Genomic DNA, 15,037 nt, shown 5'->3' on the forward strand with positions numbered 1-15,037 from the left:
CTGATCCTTACAGAGCTACTTGTGTTTTGGAGTAAAGAGTGACTGTGCTAACTGTAGACTCCCAGCCGTTTGTCGGCTGATAAGTCGCCATTTAACAGAGTTGCACTTTACACTGAAGCACCAGCGACGCCTGCAGCTGTTGTTGAATGTGTGAATGTGTCTTTTTTATCCATCCTCAGGTAACAAGGTTCAACCCCAAATAAATAACTTAACTGCCGGTACTCTAAATCCAGTTTTTACTTTGTGAATTTAATGAACAAGTTGGTTTTGGGCCAGAGTTATGGCATGGACTCACTATTGGGGGTAAATATAAGTAAACCTAAATATTAACAATACAGATTTTCTGTTTAAGTGAAACATTGATGCGCTCTTTTTGTTCTGGGAGGCTATCTGGGTTATTTATATAAGTTTATGTCTTTATATGTCACAGTCTGGTTGGTGTCAACCTATAATGCAGTCATAAGCATCAAGTGACTTGTGTTTAAACTCATCTCTTGGGTACACGCTGCATTTCTCCACTAATAACCTCTGACAACTTGCTGATGTTTTCCATCCAGTCACAGATTTCTCACCAACCTGTGAGTTGTTTACCATCTGTCTAATTGGTGTTATTTAGGTAAAAAACATGATTTTTGATGCTTGACAACCACATCCGTTGCCAACACGTGCATGCAGCCGTAACTGTTTGCATACACTAAATTGGACAAATTAGAATTTTAGGTTTTAACGACTTAAAAACACATTCAAACCCAGATTCTCTCAATGTTTTTCTCAGCATAGATTTTACTCAGCGCAGCCTCATTGACAGACACGTCAACCCGCTGAAGGTCTCAGGGCTTCACCTTTAAACTGTAACTCAATTTTGTCATCTTCCAGCTGACAAGTGTACATACTCGCCAACAATTTAAGTGACCCCATCTTTCAGTTTCTGTCGTGGAACCAGCACTTATTCCTGTCAGGGGCTTCCATTTCGGATGACATTATCTACTCATTTCTGAACATACACATCTCTCCTCTCAGGACAGAAATGTCAACTGACTCGTCTTCTTCACTCGATGTTTACGCTTAAATTGACAAGGCGAGGCACTTCTCAGCAGTGAAGCATTTCACAGGGGTTTTGCTCCACACATTAAAAGAATCATTACAACGAGGGGATAAAGTGTTATCAGAGGGCATTTTGAAATTATTAAAACAAGCCATTAAACAAAGATAAAATTTAATGAGACAATTAAAAGATATACCCAAGAATGAAGTAATACATGAGATCATTTAATGAATGGATTAAAACAGTTGAAGTGAAAGCAGCTGTAAACAGGTGAGTCACTGCTCTTCAATGTTTGGGAACAAAAAACAGACCTAAGCTGAACTAGATGGTTTGTTGGGTAAAAACTAGTATCTAGTGTGTTTTATCCCTGAACCATTGAGTGCTTTAGTACAAAATAAGTATCTTATAATCTGTTCACTGACAAACAGTGAGCCAGTCTGAACCCTTTTCAGTCAGGACTCCAGTGTCTGTCAGTGCCCACTCAAATTTGATAACTCCTTTAATTTTCTGTTCCAAAACTTTAAACAACCTTTCCTGCGCTCTTTTTTTCATCTCATTTACATTCATGTGCCATATTCACTTCACTTGTAGGAACTTGCATCCTATTTTTGCTATGATTGTGCTCTGTGTGTTTTTCATACATAGGCCAGTTGCACCTCTCTTTGAGTTCCAGTTCTCCTTTTTACCAATCCCCATCAAAGCCCACTTTGACTATTTGATCAATGACATCTGCATTTGTGATTGCAAAGCTTTGCATGCATGCTTTCCTCATGACTGCCCACACCTACCGTTCTAAATGCAGTATTATTCAATCTGGTATTGTTTCTCAGATTTCCTATTTAATTCAGGATGATTGCCGCAGTCACACTGAGCCCTGATGTGCTGACACTCACAGACACAGGATGAGATTGTGTCTGTGGACTGAATCTCAAATCAGGCGACATCCTGCACTTTGCGACTTGCCCTCTCTCCTGTGTGCAAAGTGATGTTCCCAGAGAACGGGTGATCTATTTTTCTATTAGAGACAGACAAATGGTGTTCTCTGCCTTTGAAGCCACTGGGTTGTGATTTTAGGTGTGTGAGGAGGTAATTAAGATGTGTGAGACATTTGCACTGGATTTGCTCTGGAACTGCTGGCTTGTTTTTCAGAGGTTCATTTTCAGTCTGGAGCTTAAACTTGCTCTTCCTCTTCATGTGACTGCTTTCCAATATTGTCCCTCAAACACTTTGAATTAGAAATTTAGAATTATTGCTGAGCCTCGACAGTAAGTCATCTCCTTCTCTTTTTTTTCTGTGCCAGCTCTTTACTCGCACACAGCTGCTTTACTGTGGCAAAAACAGCCTAACGCCCAGAGAGAGGTGTATTGTTGACATCTTTCATCTATTTCCTTTAAGCTCCTTTTTCTCCTCTCCTTTCCTTACCTTACTTTACCTTCCTTTCCCTCCTCTTCATACAGATTCACCGCAATGGAACATTTCACCACTGAGATCTCCCACCACAAATTGCTCGACATCTTCTCTAGTACCAATCTAATTTAGATTGCCCACTTAGATTAGATTACATATTTGGCCATGTCTCATTTTAATTGCAGCCGGGGTTTAAATTGCTCTGTCATCTTCTCCCAAAACAGCTTTGTCGCACCATTAACATTTTGCACATGGGTGTTCGTGTTTTTGATTGTTTGTTTGTCAGAGTGCAATTATAGGTTGACTGGATTTTATTTGTAAATGTGTCTACACTTTCCCTTTCTCACAGTGTGGGAACCAATCAGAACTTCCAGGAGAACCACAGCTTCAGTTTTTCCACTCATTACTCTCACGGCATCACCTCAGCTATTTACCACCCTGGACACAGGTGAGCTTGTTTTCTACAACATTTAGACCTTGTGAGAGATGTTCAATGTATACCTCTTATTCTGCCAGAGAAGGGGGGTGTGATCTTTTATTAATGTGACAGCCAGAGAAAGAAAGGAAGTGTGGGGGAGTAAAGAAAAGGACCAAGGTTGTAATGAAAGATGCAACTGCTTTGTTGAGGATTGTTATATTAAGTGCTCTAACAAGGTCGGTGGTTCAGGGCCTCCTCCGAGGTCGTGATACACCTCCAGAAATCACTATTCACAATTTGCATATTTCATCAACTTTTATTAAAATCCATATAGAAATGAATTTTATATAATACTATGCAAACAGAAAACATCTGCTCTGTTTTTCACATTTCTCTGTTGCCACTAGACCCCTAAGGTGTCACAGCAATTATACATAAAAAGATGATCAAGCTAGCTAGTAAATGTTCTTTACAATAAGTGTAAAAAGCAGATCATAATTTAGATTGTAAATTTGGTTATTAATCTAAATTTAAAGGGGCTGTAAGGAGTTTCTAAGTGATCTCAAAAGTCTCCCTTCTAGAAATGTGCCTGATTGTAATCCACACTTTATAACGAAAAATGGTTACAGGCTTATTTGAAATCCTACTCCTTTGCTTCCCGATCAGGTATAGCAGGACTGAAATGATTAGTCACTATGACAACACCACGCCAGCTGATGAAGTTAAATAGTGAGAAGATAGATCTTTTTTTCTCTGCTGAAAACAATTTCTATGACTAATTTTGTAGTGATGGTGGACACTGGAGCCTAACTATCAGACAGAAAAAGGACAAAAGAGCAGAAGTAAGATATATGTGAGAGTGATACAGTCAAGCTAAAGGCTAACACAGGGGATAAACTGTTTGTGATGATGTCCATTACAACCCACATGCAGCAGTTATTCTGCAGTGGTCTGTTCAAACTTGAGACTCTATCAATAAAATGAAGAGTGAGGTTATGTTAGCTCTGATTGGTAGATGACTGGCAGGATGTGACTGAGGATTCACTAACGTTACACATTACAGACACATCTCAAGGCACCTGGCTGCCAGCAATGCTACATATCGCCAGCGTCTACGCTTGTTTGTTCGTCAAGTTTCAAACCGTAGCGCTACGTGACTGTATTGACACATACTTTCTTCTGGCCAGAGGGTGGTGGGGCAGTCCAAAAAAAACACATCCTCTTCATTAGGGCTGGGACAATATGCTATTCTCATGATTTGATTCTATTACGATTTTTGGGGTGCTGGTTCGGTTTAATTGCGATTCTTCGATATTTACGATTTCTGTGATTTTTAGTTTGTTTTATTTAACACCACGCCGTGTGAAAGTGTTAAATGATGATGATAATGTCTACAGACTATATATGGAGCCACAATTTCCCATAAAATGCCCATCACATGAGTCAGAGTAAAACATTTTACCCTCTACTGGAGAAAGTGGTAACTTTCTTCCAATCCAGTTTACAAGCAAAGAAATAAAAAATTTGATTAAAAAAAAAAACAACAACAATTTGAGGGTTGGACTCCGCCAGGGCTGCCCTTTGTCACCGATTCTGTTCATAACTTTTATGGACAGAATTTCTAGGCGCAGCCAGGGTGTCGAGGGGGTCCAGTTTGGTGACCTCAGGATTGGATCACTGCTTTTTGCAGATGATGTGGTCCTGTTGGCTTCATCAAGCCGTGACCTTCAACTCTCTCTGGAGCGGTTCGCAGCCCAGTGTGAAGCGGCTGGGATGAGAATCAGCACCTCCAAATCTGAGTCCATGGTCCTCAGCCGGAAAAGGGTGGACTGCCCTCTCCGGGTCGGGGATGAGATCCTGCCCCAAGTGGAGGAGTTTAAGTATCTCGGGGTCTTGTTCACGAGTGAGGGAAGGATGGAGCGAGAGATCGGCAGGCGGATCGGTGCGGCGTCCGCAGTAATGCGGACTCTGCACAGGTCTGTTGTGGCGAAGAGGGAGCTGAGCCGGAAGGCGAAGCTCTCTGTTTACCGGTCGATCTTCGTTCCCACCCTCACCTATGGTCATGAGCTTTGGGCAGTGACCGAGAGAACAAGATCGCGGGTACAAGCGGCCGAAATGAGCTTCCTCCGTAGGGTGGCCGGGCTCTCCCTTAGAGATAGGGTGAGAAGCTCGGCTATCCGGGAGGAGCTCGGAGTAGAGCCGCTACTCCTCCGCGTTGAGAGGAGCCAGATGAGGTGGCTCGGGCATCTGATGAGGATGCCTCCCGGACGCCTCCCTGGTGAGGTGTTCAGGGCACGTCCCACCGGGAGGAGACCCCGGGGCAGACCCAGGACACGCTGGAGAGACTACATCTCTCGGCTGGCCTGGGAACGTCTTGGGATCCCCCCGGAAGAGCTGGCCGAAGTGGCTAGGGAGAGGGAAGTCTGGGCTTCCCTGCTTAGGCTGCTGCCCCCGCGACCCGACCCCGGATAAGCGGAAGAAGATGGATGGATGGATGAACAACAACAATTTTTATGACATAGAATCCCAATTTTGATATTTTTAAACAAAAAATCCTGATATATCAATTTATGTTTTTTTTTCTCCCATACCTACTTCTCACAGCTTGTTTTATGTTTTATTAAAGAATGTTACCTGAGTGCTTAATGTTGAATCAGAAGTCAACAGTTCCCTGTTTTTCACAGCTGAAATACATACACTTTATTTTTATGATGTATTCACACGTTGAGTAATACCATATTGACCAAAATGTAGGGCGACCCTGATTATAAGAAAACACCCTCCTTTACACATTGATTTCAATGAAAAAAAAACTTTTCTTATAATCGGTTTAGTATGGTAATATACTGAATATAAATGACTTGTCATGTCCTGTTTTGTTTTGTAAGTGGGCCTTCAAGGCTTTGTCGATTTATTTTTGCCTTAAAAGAAAGACCGTGATAAAAAAATTGGCCAAATGTCAGAAATTTTTTGCACAGCTGCATTAGTGTACTCTCAGAAGAAGTCCCCTCTCCGTAGTGAAAGTTGAATGAGACCCAGGGTTCTCCTTTTCCTCTGTGGCCTCCACAGTCCAAGCCTGCTTCTATTACAACACTGTTTCATCAAAAGTGTTGTTCAAACATTTAAATTCAAACATCTAAAGACATGCTTATGAGTCCTTTGAATCAATTTTTCGCCTATAAACTTATTGCCCGTGATGATGCTACATGATGCCACGTTCAGCTCAAATAACCAAGTTTGGAAAGTAGCTGAGTTATTTCAAGCGCTTTCATCATTTGATGTCCAGGGGCAGTGCGAGTACGCTCCAATGTGTCGTCAATATGCTCATAAATATGTATTTTATTGATCACGGTTGTAGAATTTAAAGAGAATTTACTGCATTATGTTAAATTGAGACTTTTACAGACACCCTTACAATTAAGATGTATATTGATAACCAAGACCAATAATAAAACACGCTCCATAAATTGTAGAAAAACACAGAGCAAATACAAATGTTTTATGTACACGCTTCCTTACGAGCATGACAAGATGTTGCATTATGGATCAGGGCCAAGAAGCCTCCTCAAGAATAAATGAGCCAGCCCTTTTAATGCAACACCTGCAGGGATCGACTGTAGCAGCCCGAGCTGCCATCAGCCTCCTTCACCGTGTAGCATTCTGAGGTTTGGGTTAATTATACCTGGCTCATACTCATGACCTTATGGTTATGTTTTTTTTTTTCTTCACGCTCCTCTAGTCTGCACAAACCAGGTTCAGTTTGGCTGGTGAAGCTTGGTTTGCAGCTCAATGGATTTTGGCAGCTACTGTCAAGTGTTTGCCAACTGATAGATGAGATGAAACTTTAATGATCCCTGTGTGAAAACTGGGTCAGCAACAGAGAGAATAAGAAAGAGATAAGAAGAGGCAAGGTGAGGAGCAGGTATGAAAAAGTAATTTCAACAGCTGTACAGTCTCAAATGGAAAATATGGTAGATTTGTGAAAGATGCAGCGTGTGAAGGTTCAAGCAGACACAACGGAAGTGTTTACCGTGTCTCATGAAGCGAACAGATGTAGTCACAGATACTGAGAAATGTTTCCAGATGTGCAGCAATGATTGGAACTGCTGTCAGAGTCAATGTGGTGAATAATCTATAAAGACAAATGTGTGGAGAATGCAGATCAGGAATTATTACATTATATTTAAATGTTACAGTAAAAAACAAATTAACACCTGATAATGTGCTGATACCCTAAACCTCTTTGACACTGTGGAAGGAATACTGTAGAATTTACTCAACTACGCATGTGCAGCAGTTTGTGTCCTTGGACTTTGTCTGATCAAGAGCATTGTAAGGAAAAAAAGGAATAGTGGCCACATGTCAGTAAGGATGTTCAATAGTACTGCATTTGGTTTAAAAAAAAAAACAAAAAACATTTTTTTATTCAACAAGATTAACAACTAGAATTATAAGTAAAGTTTTTTAGGAGGTAGAGACTTATGAGAAAAAAAATGCTGCATTGGCTGGATTAATCTCATAGTTTTCTTTAAATTATAACCTTTTATGTGTTTTTAAAATGCAATCCTGGGATTTTTTACACATTTATTTGGAGAGGACAGGAAAGCAGACAAAGCAAGGGAAAACTGGAAGAGTATTAGGAAATAATACTAGGCTATGGACTGGAAGCAAACACTGGGCTGTCTGTCTGACAGTAAGCCAAGCCTGTGCCCAAGGCTTTTTTTTTTTGTATTGAAGAAAAAATATTCTTTTTTTTTCTTAAATTAAAAATGGCACCTCAGCTTAAGGATGTGTTTGTCATGGCCATTTCCATACTTTTCTGCCAGGAATCCCAAATAGTGATACCAAGCAGATTTGCTAAAATCTGCAGTTCATCAAGTGTTCGCTTGAGGCAGGCTCCAGAAGTACCAAAAGCCACAGACACACCAAGCTAAATATAAAAAATGAATGTCCAATTTTTCCATCTGCACACACTATAAGGGGGTGAATTTTTCTTCAAACACAGCAGTTTAAAAGATATAAGAGACAAGAGTTTGCCCAATCAGCTTGGTGAGGAGGCTCAAAGCCTGCCCCAATATGGCTGCCAATGACAGTATTCAAAACCCTGTGTCAGAAACACACAGGTGACATCATCACAGAGGCTACATCCATTTGGAAACAGTCCATGGGGAATACACTTATTAGACTTATTAGACACTTATTACAGGCTAATACAAAATAATGCTGTGTTTTCTAAATTAAACTGTAGACTGCCATACCATTCATTTCCTGACTTAGTCACCTCAGGGGTCTTTTGGCAACAAATAGATGTAGTCAACAGTTCAAACATTTTCTGCTTAAATTTTTCTGAAAAAATGTTCCACAAAATCAGACCTTGACAATAATGGTTGAAACATGTTATTGTAAATAGTGTTAGACTTTGGAAGGCATTTTTCCTCGTCCCATCAATGTTTTTTGGGGGGAACAACTGGAGTAAGTAATTTACTTGAAAGAATTTCTAATCCATTTAACTACAAGAAGGACTGATGGCTGTTGGTGCTAGTTCTGCTAATGTTGCTTCCAATTTACAAACCAACTCAACATAGTTTAACTAAAGCTGTGTTAAAAGCTCATACTGTTTAATAAATGCCTCCTTCCTTGAAGTGAGTTGGAATTTAAGTTGGAAATTTGTTGCTTAATTTGGACCATTCCTACCTCGGTTACCTCTCCTGTCTACGGTATCCAGTGTTTTTCTTGCATCTGCCTATTTGTGTCCTAAGTCACAGCAGAGCCAGCCTGAATTCAAATTTTCATCTCAACTAAAATGTCAGATAAGAATAAGCTTTATATCTAAAAAAACTGCAAACTGACTCAACTCATACTGATACTAAACATCAACAACATCATGTAACTTACAGGTGTGAGAAGCTCACAATACCTCCAACCAAGAACAAACAGACTGGGCACTTTTGCTTCTATAAGTTTTTAACAAGAGCTTCCTGGGGTTTTAGTAAAACAGACGATTTTTTGTTCCTAAATCATTGTGAAAATGTTCTAATATATTTGGGAAATAAACTGAAACAGCCTGCTCTTTTGTGATCTTTGCTTTGGAAATCTAAAACTTTAACTTCAAATAGTTATCCGTCAACAAAAAGATCTTTCGATTATTCACTAGCAGCTTGTGTAAGAGCTGACTGTCCTAACTGAATTAAATTTTTATCAGTTTCCCCTTTCACAGCTCATTTAGACCCCCCCTCTTGTCCAGTTCCTCTACACTAGGGGGCAGTGTTGAGCTAGAAAGCTCTGCCTCACCCACACACCCCCCTCTGCTGACTCCTGGACCATTGTTGCATCTCTTCTGTTCCCTGCAAAGGGAGATCCACTGATCACTCTGGTCACTGTGGTATTGTTTGTGTCTTATCTGTGCCTGGCCATTGATTCTAAAGCAGACCTCTGATAAATGCTCCCGCTTCTTTGCTAAATGGCACATCAGTAGTGTGAATGCCCACTGATACCCTGGCTTGAACCCAGGCTGGAGGATGACATCACAGTGACCAGGTTGTAAGCCGGTAAAGCAACCAGGTTAAACACAGTGGTGGTTTCTCTGACTGTAGATGTGCGTATGTTTGTGTGTGTGTGTGTGTGTGTGTGTGTGTGTGTGTGTGTGTGTATTGTTGTTTTCAGACTGCTGCTGGTGGGAGGCTGTGAGTCAGGGGATGACAGCACATCCAAGGCCTCATGCTGCGGGATTACAGCCTGGAGGACTCTGTCTGGCTCGCCTCACTACAAGCAGGTCACCAGCTATGAAGACGACGTCAATCCTGTAAGAAAATCGAACACAGACACACACGTACACACACACACAGAAATGCACACAAAAAGGCATAAGTCATGTATGTAAGCATCCGTCACACACATTTTTTAAATCTGCGTCTAGAATCAGAAGAGAGGTTTCTTCAGGATGCCCAGCTTCAGGCTCTTCTCCAGACAAGGAAATGAAAAGGTAACACAGTTCTCTGCTCTCCATTGTCCTCAATTATCATTAAAAACTTAACTGAAAGGATTTGGCAAGGGCACAGAGGTTTGAAGAGATAATGCACCTTCATTTGTGACATCCAGGACGGCGTGTTCCGCATGAGTCTCAGCCCTGACGGCACTCTGCTGGCGGTCATCCACTTCTCAGGACGCCTGTCTCTCTGGGACGTCCCATCACTCAAACAGAGAGCTACATGGAGCCAAGACCAACAGGTTCACAACACATTTAAGCTGCTTGTGCATTTATTTTTTTTGGGAGGGTGTGGGATGCATGGTTAAGCTAATGCTGACTAAACCTTTGTGCGCTGAAATTGTGTGCTAGAAAAAATGTGTACATGAGGTGCTCGGCTGGCTGTATTAATGTAATCTTTCTCTCTTTGGCCTTCATATACATGTGTGTGCATGTGTGTGTGGGATACAGTAGTAGATGATATGGCTTAAAGAGGACTTACGTTTGCAGTATATTTTACCGGTTTATGCTTGGTGTGAGTATGTTTTGCTTTGCTGCTGTGAGAGTGTGTGTGTTGTATAAATAGAGTTGGCAGATTAATTTCCATCCTCCCTCTCTTCTCCTTTTTCTCTTCCTCCCTTCACTCTTTGGTCCTTTGGTCTGCCCTGCAGCCAGGATTTGAGGAGATCAACCCAGAGTGGAAGACATCGCTGGAGAGGAGGAAGAAAATAAAAGGTAGTTTGGCCTGAGGGGCCGAAGAGAGCCGACTTTGTTGCTGACACAGCGGAGCAGGCTGGATACAATTTAATGATCTTTGACACGTCTTATTCACTGAGTTATACAGTTATTTACACGTACAAGCATACAGTGTATGCAGAGGCTAGCAAATATTTTTCTCCTTCACTGTGCCCATGCTTTTCAGTGTGTGTTTCTGTGCTTGTGTAACTGCCTGTATGTGTAGGTGTGTGTGGCTGCCTGAGAAGCTGTACAGTCTGTTTTTTTGACAGTTTTGGGCCAGTAATGATGGCAGCCATGACAGCTTGTGTAAGCAATAATCGGTGTGAGTCCTCATCCCATGCTTGGCAAGTGATAGATGTGATGTGTCCACGTGAAAATCTCAGAAGAGTAGACTTATTCAGAAAAGTTCATGAATAAGAGTTTTTGATTCAGGGAGATAACTTCAATAAATGTGATGAGTTTTTGCTACCATCTCTTTCTCTTACCTCGATGATACTGGAAATAAGGGAAACCTCCATGTCCTTCAAGAAAGAAATGAAAGACATTAAAATCTGAAAAGAGATGCATATGTCAATAATAAACATGTCTTACCTGTCCTAGATAAAGAGCAGTACTACCCTCTTGTGGATGTGAGCTGGTGGAGCGACAACGTGTTGATTCTGGCTCGCTGCTCCGGCTCCGTCACCGTCTCCTCCGTCAGGACGCTGCGCAACCTGCTCGGGAAATCCTGCGAGTGGTTTGAGCAGTCACCTCGAGTCACAGCAGCACACGATGGGGGCTTCCTCAGCCTTGAGGTACATGTTTGGATCTTATTGTGTCGTATGTGTGAGGTTAAGTGAACATAAGACATCAGAGCACAAGTTTTTTTTGTACTGCTGGTCTCACATAGTATAGTTCATCCTCCAGGTATTTAAAAGGAGTATTATAGGATAAGAGACTTTTCATTCTCTATATTGATTTCCTTAAGAAACTCTTCAGTTCAGTGTCAACAGGCCTAGAGCCTTACCCAGCATGCACAGTGAGAGAGAAAGTTTGGAAAGGTTAGAGGGTCTGTTATAGATTTGTCAGTTCTTTTGTTTTATAATTTAAAGTTTGGGAGTAAAAAGTCCCTTTAGTTTACCTTTGCTTTTGTTAACCAAAAAAATCCATCATCGTTCTCCTGCACAAATGTTTACTTTGAGTTTCTGGATTATCTCTTGCAGTTCTGATGTGAATCTATAAAGGATGGTCTTTTTCTTAAGTCCCATATGATCAAACTGTACATGTTTTGTTGTCACTTATGGCTAAAACACATGCATGTATATGTGTCAGTGCAATGAAGTCAAAAAAGTCCAGTTAGGAAGTTGAGGAGCAACTTGGAGAGGCACAGCCAAATTTGTCCCTTTAGATATGTTTGCAAAATAAAACGTCCTTGTTTAATTCATGACTTCCTCAGAAGAAGTGCCCACATATCTGTTTCTGGTAAGTCTTAGGACGCGGTCGCACTGGCCATCCAAACAAAAGCTTAAGCATGATTGCCCCTCACAGCGCTGTTCCCCAGCTGGAGATTACGGCTAGCCGTCACACTACTCCAATATGAACAAGTCTTTAGCGGGTATCACACAAGCGCATGGCCCGCCTACATCATCATGAAGCATCTGTTTACATGAAGTGAGATCTCATCAGAGTCAGCACAATGAGACACAGAGAGCACTGCTACAACTTTATAGACTTTTAGACTTATGGTAAGCCGTTTTCGCCCAACACAGCCCTCCAACAACCCCGCTTCGTTTAAAATGATTGTCGAGATATGCGCTCGCAATGATAGGATCACACGCGCTGTTTGCATGCTTGTGCTTGTACATGAAGTAAACCTCTCCACCTCTCCGAAGCGTGCCAAAAAGCAGAGAAGGGAATTATGCTCAAGCACGGCATGGTTGCGGTCACACTAGCCATTCGAAACGTGCTTAAGGGCTGAAGCATGCTTGAGCACGGTTCGGTTTGCCAGTGTGACCAAGTCCTTAGTTTCACTGTCGATAGCAAGTTACACAATCTGGCTAACTTCAGTAGACTAAACTTGAGAAGAGATCCAATTTTGTAACAATTTTCTCTTTGCCTAGCCTTACATATGCTGAAATTAGAGATGTGATGGTTCATGTTTTCTCAATCACCTGTCATCCATTTCTCATGTTTTCAAGATGGCAGGAAGCAACGTTAGAGAGCCTTTCAGAGGACTAGTTTCTCTCCCACTGACTTTATACTTAAAATTGCCACAACATTAGTTGTAAATGAAACATTCCTGACCAATCCAGTGTTTCATTTATTATCTTGCTAACTTAATATTGCTCAGTTGGGTGTTTTTTTGGGCATGTAATGCTGGGTGGTAGTCACGCAGATTCTGCTTCAAACCAGTTGAAGTTTTTGCCACAGGCTTTGCAGACAGGTGAGCCATAGTCCTACCCCCTGGAATTCTTGCCGTACCTAAAATATTCTCAAACACTGGACTCCTCTTTTTTAGTTCTTGGGCACGAAATTTCACCGATTGGTCCCTCTGCTAAGCTAATGTAGCATAACTTTAGCGTCTCTCAATAAGCATGGCAGAAACACTCAGGTTCAGGTTCAGGTTACTTTATTTGTACCTGTAGGTAGATTTGTTTTGCAGTACGTGAGATCAACATCACTCAATTATAAAACACCAAAGACAAGATAAGAACAAATAAAAAAAAATGAAAAAGTAAACATTGAACATAAAACATTTAGTATTATTATTAAAGTGCTCTATGTTTTATCATCAAAGCAGGAAGTACGGGTGTTGGTTGCAGAGGCAACCTCCATTAAGATCAAGACAGAAATAAAGATCTAAAGAATTTAAAGAATAAGAATCTAAAAGAATAAGTAAAAGCGCAGGTAGAAGAAAAGTGCAAGTGCATGAACGGATAAATACTCGTGTGCAAATTGGCTACAATTTATTCAGCTCAGCAATAGCAGCAGGGACAAAACTCACGCTTCTGGGTCAAATAAGTGTGATGTTTTAAAGTGCAGCTAATGGTGAAACAGGTTTATTGATGCATTTCAGTTTGAGATAAAGTCATGAAGCACATATTTCAGAAGTTAAAATGTAACCTTTGTCAGGTTGTGAGGATAAGAATGCAGATCTCGTTTTTCAAATGGAGACTGGATCAGTCTTTATGATGCAAAATAGAAATTTAATCGATGGAAAATTGAAATGCTGATGAGCTTTTTCAACATCATGACTAGCAGATCTTTCACTCAACTTGAAGATTTTGATTAAAATTGGATTATTTGCTGCACTTGCATGCAGATATTACTCTTTAGAGGTAAATAAAAAGTCATCCGATTGCTGCCAGTAGGATATCATTTCCGCAGATGGCACACCAGCTGCTTTTGCTCTGCATACACAAACTGTTCACACCAAAGGCAGCTGATTCATGAGTGGCCAGTAGGACTCAAACTGCAAACCCAAACCAAAAACCAGTGATTTTAAAATCCAGACCCCTGCCAACAGATTCTACATTTTTATGTTGAGACCTTAAATGGAGATTAGTACGATGATAAAGGCGTCTGATGATGAAATATGTGGACTCTCTTCTTGATCCACTGACAAAGACCGTGATCTCCCATCACCCTTGCCTTTTATTCCAGCCCTTCAAGTTTTTTTTGTCTTAATGTGATTGCATACAGAGAGAGAGAGGCATTTCTTCACCAGCCAGCTGCCAACTTTTTGGAAAGGTTTCATCAGCCTGCTTGGGCCTGGCGAGGCGATGGGTTTGTGTGTGTGTGTGAGTGTGTGTGCAGCTGCTCTACAGCTGAGGGTTTGTGTGAAATGAAATGTTTCTCATAAATTACCTTGAACACAAAGCTTGTTGTGCGTTTACGCCTCTGCAGATGTGGAGTAGCGTGACCTTGTATGTTTATGATGATTTGCATATGTACACCTTCTTGTTAGTGATGAGATGGGGTTGTGTAACAGTGCACCACAAAGAAGGCTTGCTCCTCCATTGATTAAGGCTCTTAACATTTTACAGGTGCTAAATGTTTCATAAACCTTGGCTGTGTGCAGAGCTCAGTTGGAAGGGTTAGCATTTTTCTCCAGTGAACTTAAACCCAGGGGGGCATCATTACAGAATATGAGAACTGATGAAAAATTAGTCCATAATATTCATCCAACTGAGGCAATCACAAAACTTAAGAATAGGGCATGAAAAGTTGAGGAAAGTTCTTTGGACAGCTTAGATTTAGATTTCCTATCGAGCAGCTCGACCTTGCTGTTGTCAGACAGCCTGCTGATCCGGCACGAGGCTGTTAAATTAACTGTGTTTACTCGCTTAAACACAGTGAGATGTAAAGTGTGCTGCATTCATTCCATGCTTCATTTTCCATTCATTATTTCCTGCTGGCAAAGAAGTGTCCAAAGTCAGCATCAGAAAGTCAGCCCGGGCAAAAGCTGTAAATCTGACAGTCTCAA

General features: G+C 41.2%; 1 protein-coding gene across 1 annotated transcript in view; it reads left to right on the forward strand.

Annotated features, from left to right (window-relative positions):
* nbas (NBAS subunit of NRZ tethering complex) overlaps positions 1-15,037 on the forward strand; it is a 221,581-nt gene that overhangs the window by 16,337 nt on the left and 190,207 nt on the right. The window contains exons 9-14 of the mRNA XM_074685126.1: positions 2,802-2,900; positions 9,534-9,672; positions 9,787-9,852; positions 9,969-10,097; positions 10,506-10,569; positions 11,173-11,366. Coding sequence (XP_074541227.1) covers positions 2,802-2,900; positions 9,534-9,672; positions 9,787-9,852; positions 9,969-10,097; positions 10,506-10,569; positions 11,173-11,366 — 691 coding nt within the window. The remainder of the gene's footprint in view (positions 1-2,801; positions 2,901-9,533; positions 9,673-9,786; positions 9,853-9,968; positions 10,098-10,505; positions 10,570-11,172; positions 11,367-15,037) is intronic.

The sequence above is a fragment of the Halichoeres trimaculatus genome, unplaced genomic scaffold (genome assembly GCF_033239565.1).
Source record: "Halichoeres trimaculatus isolate MK-OKI-2021-1 unplaced genomic scaffold, fHalTri1.1 fHalTri1_scaffold_13, whole genome shotgun sequence".
Taxonomy (NCBI): domain Eukaryota; kingdom Metazoa; phylum Chordata; class Actinopteri; order Labriformes; family Labridae; genus Halichoeres; species Halichoeres trimaculatus.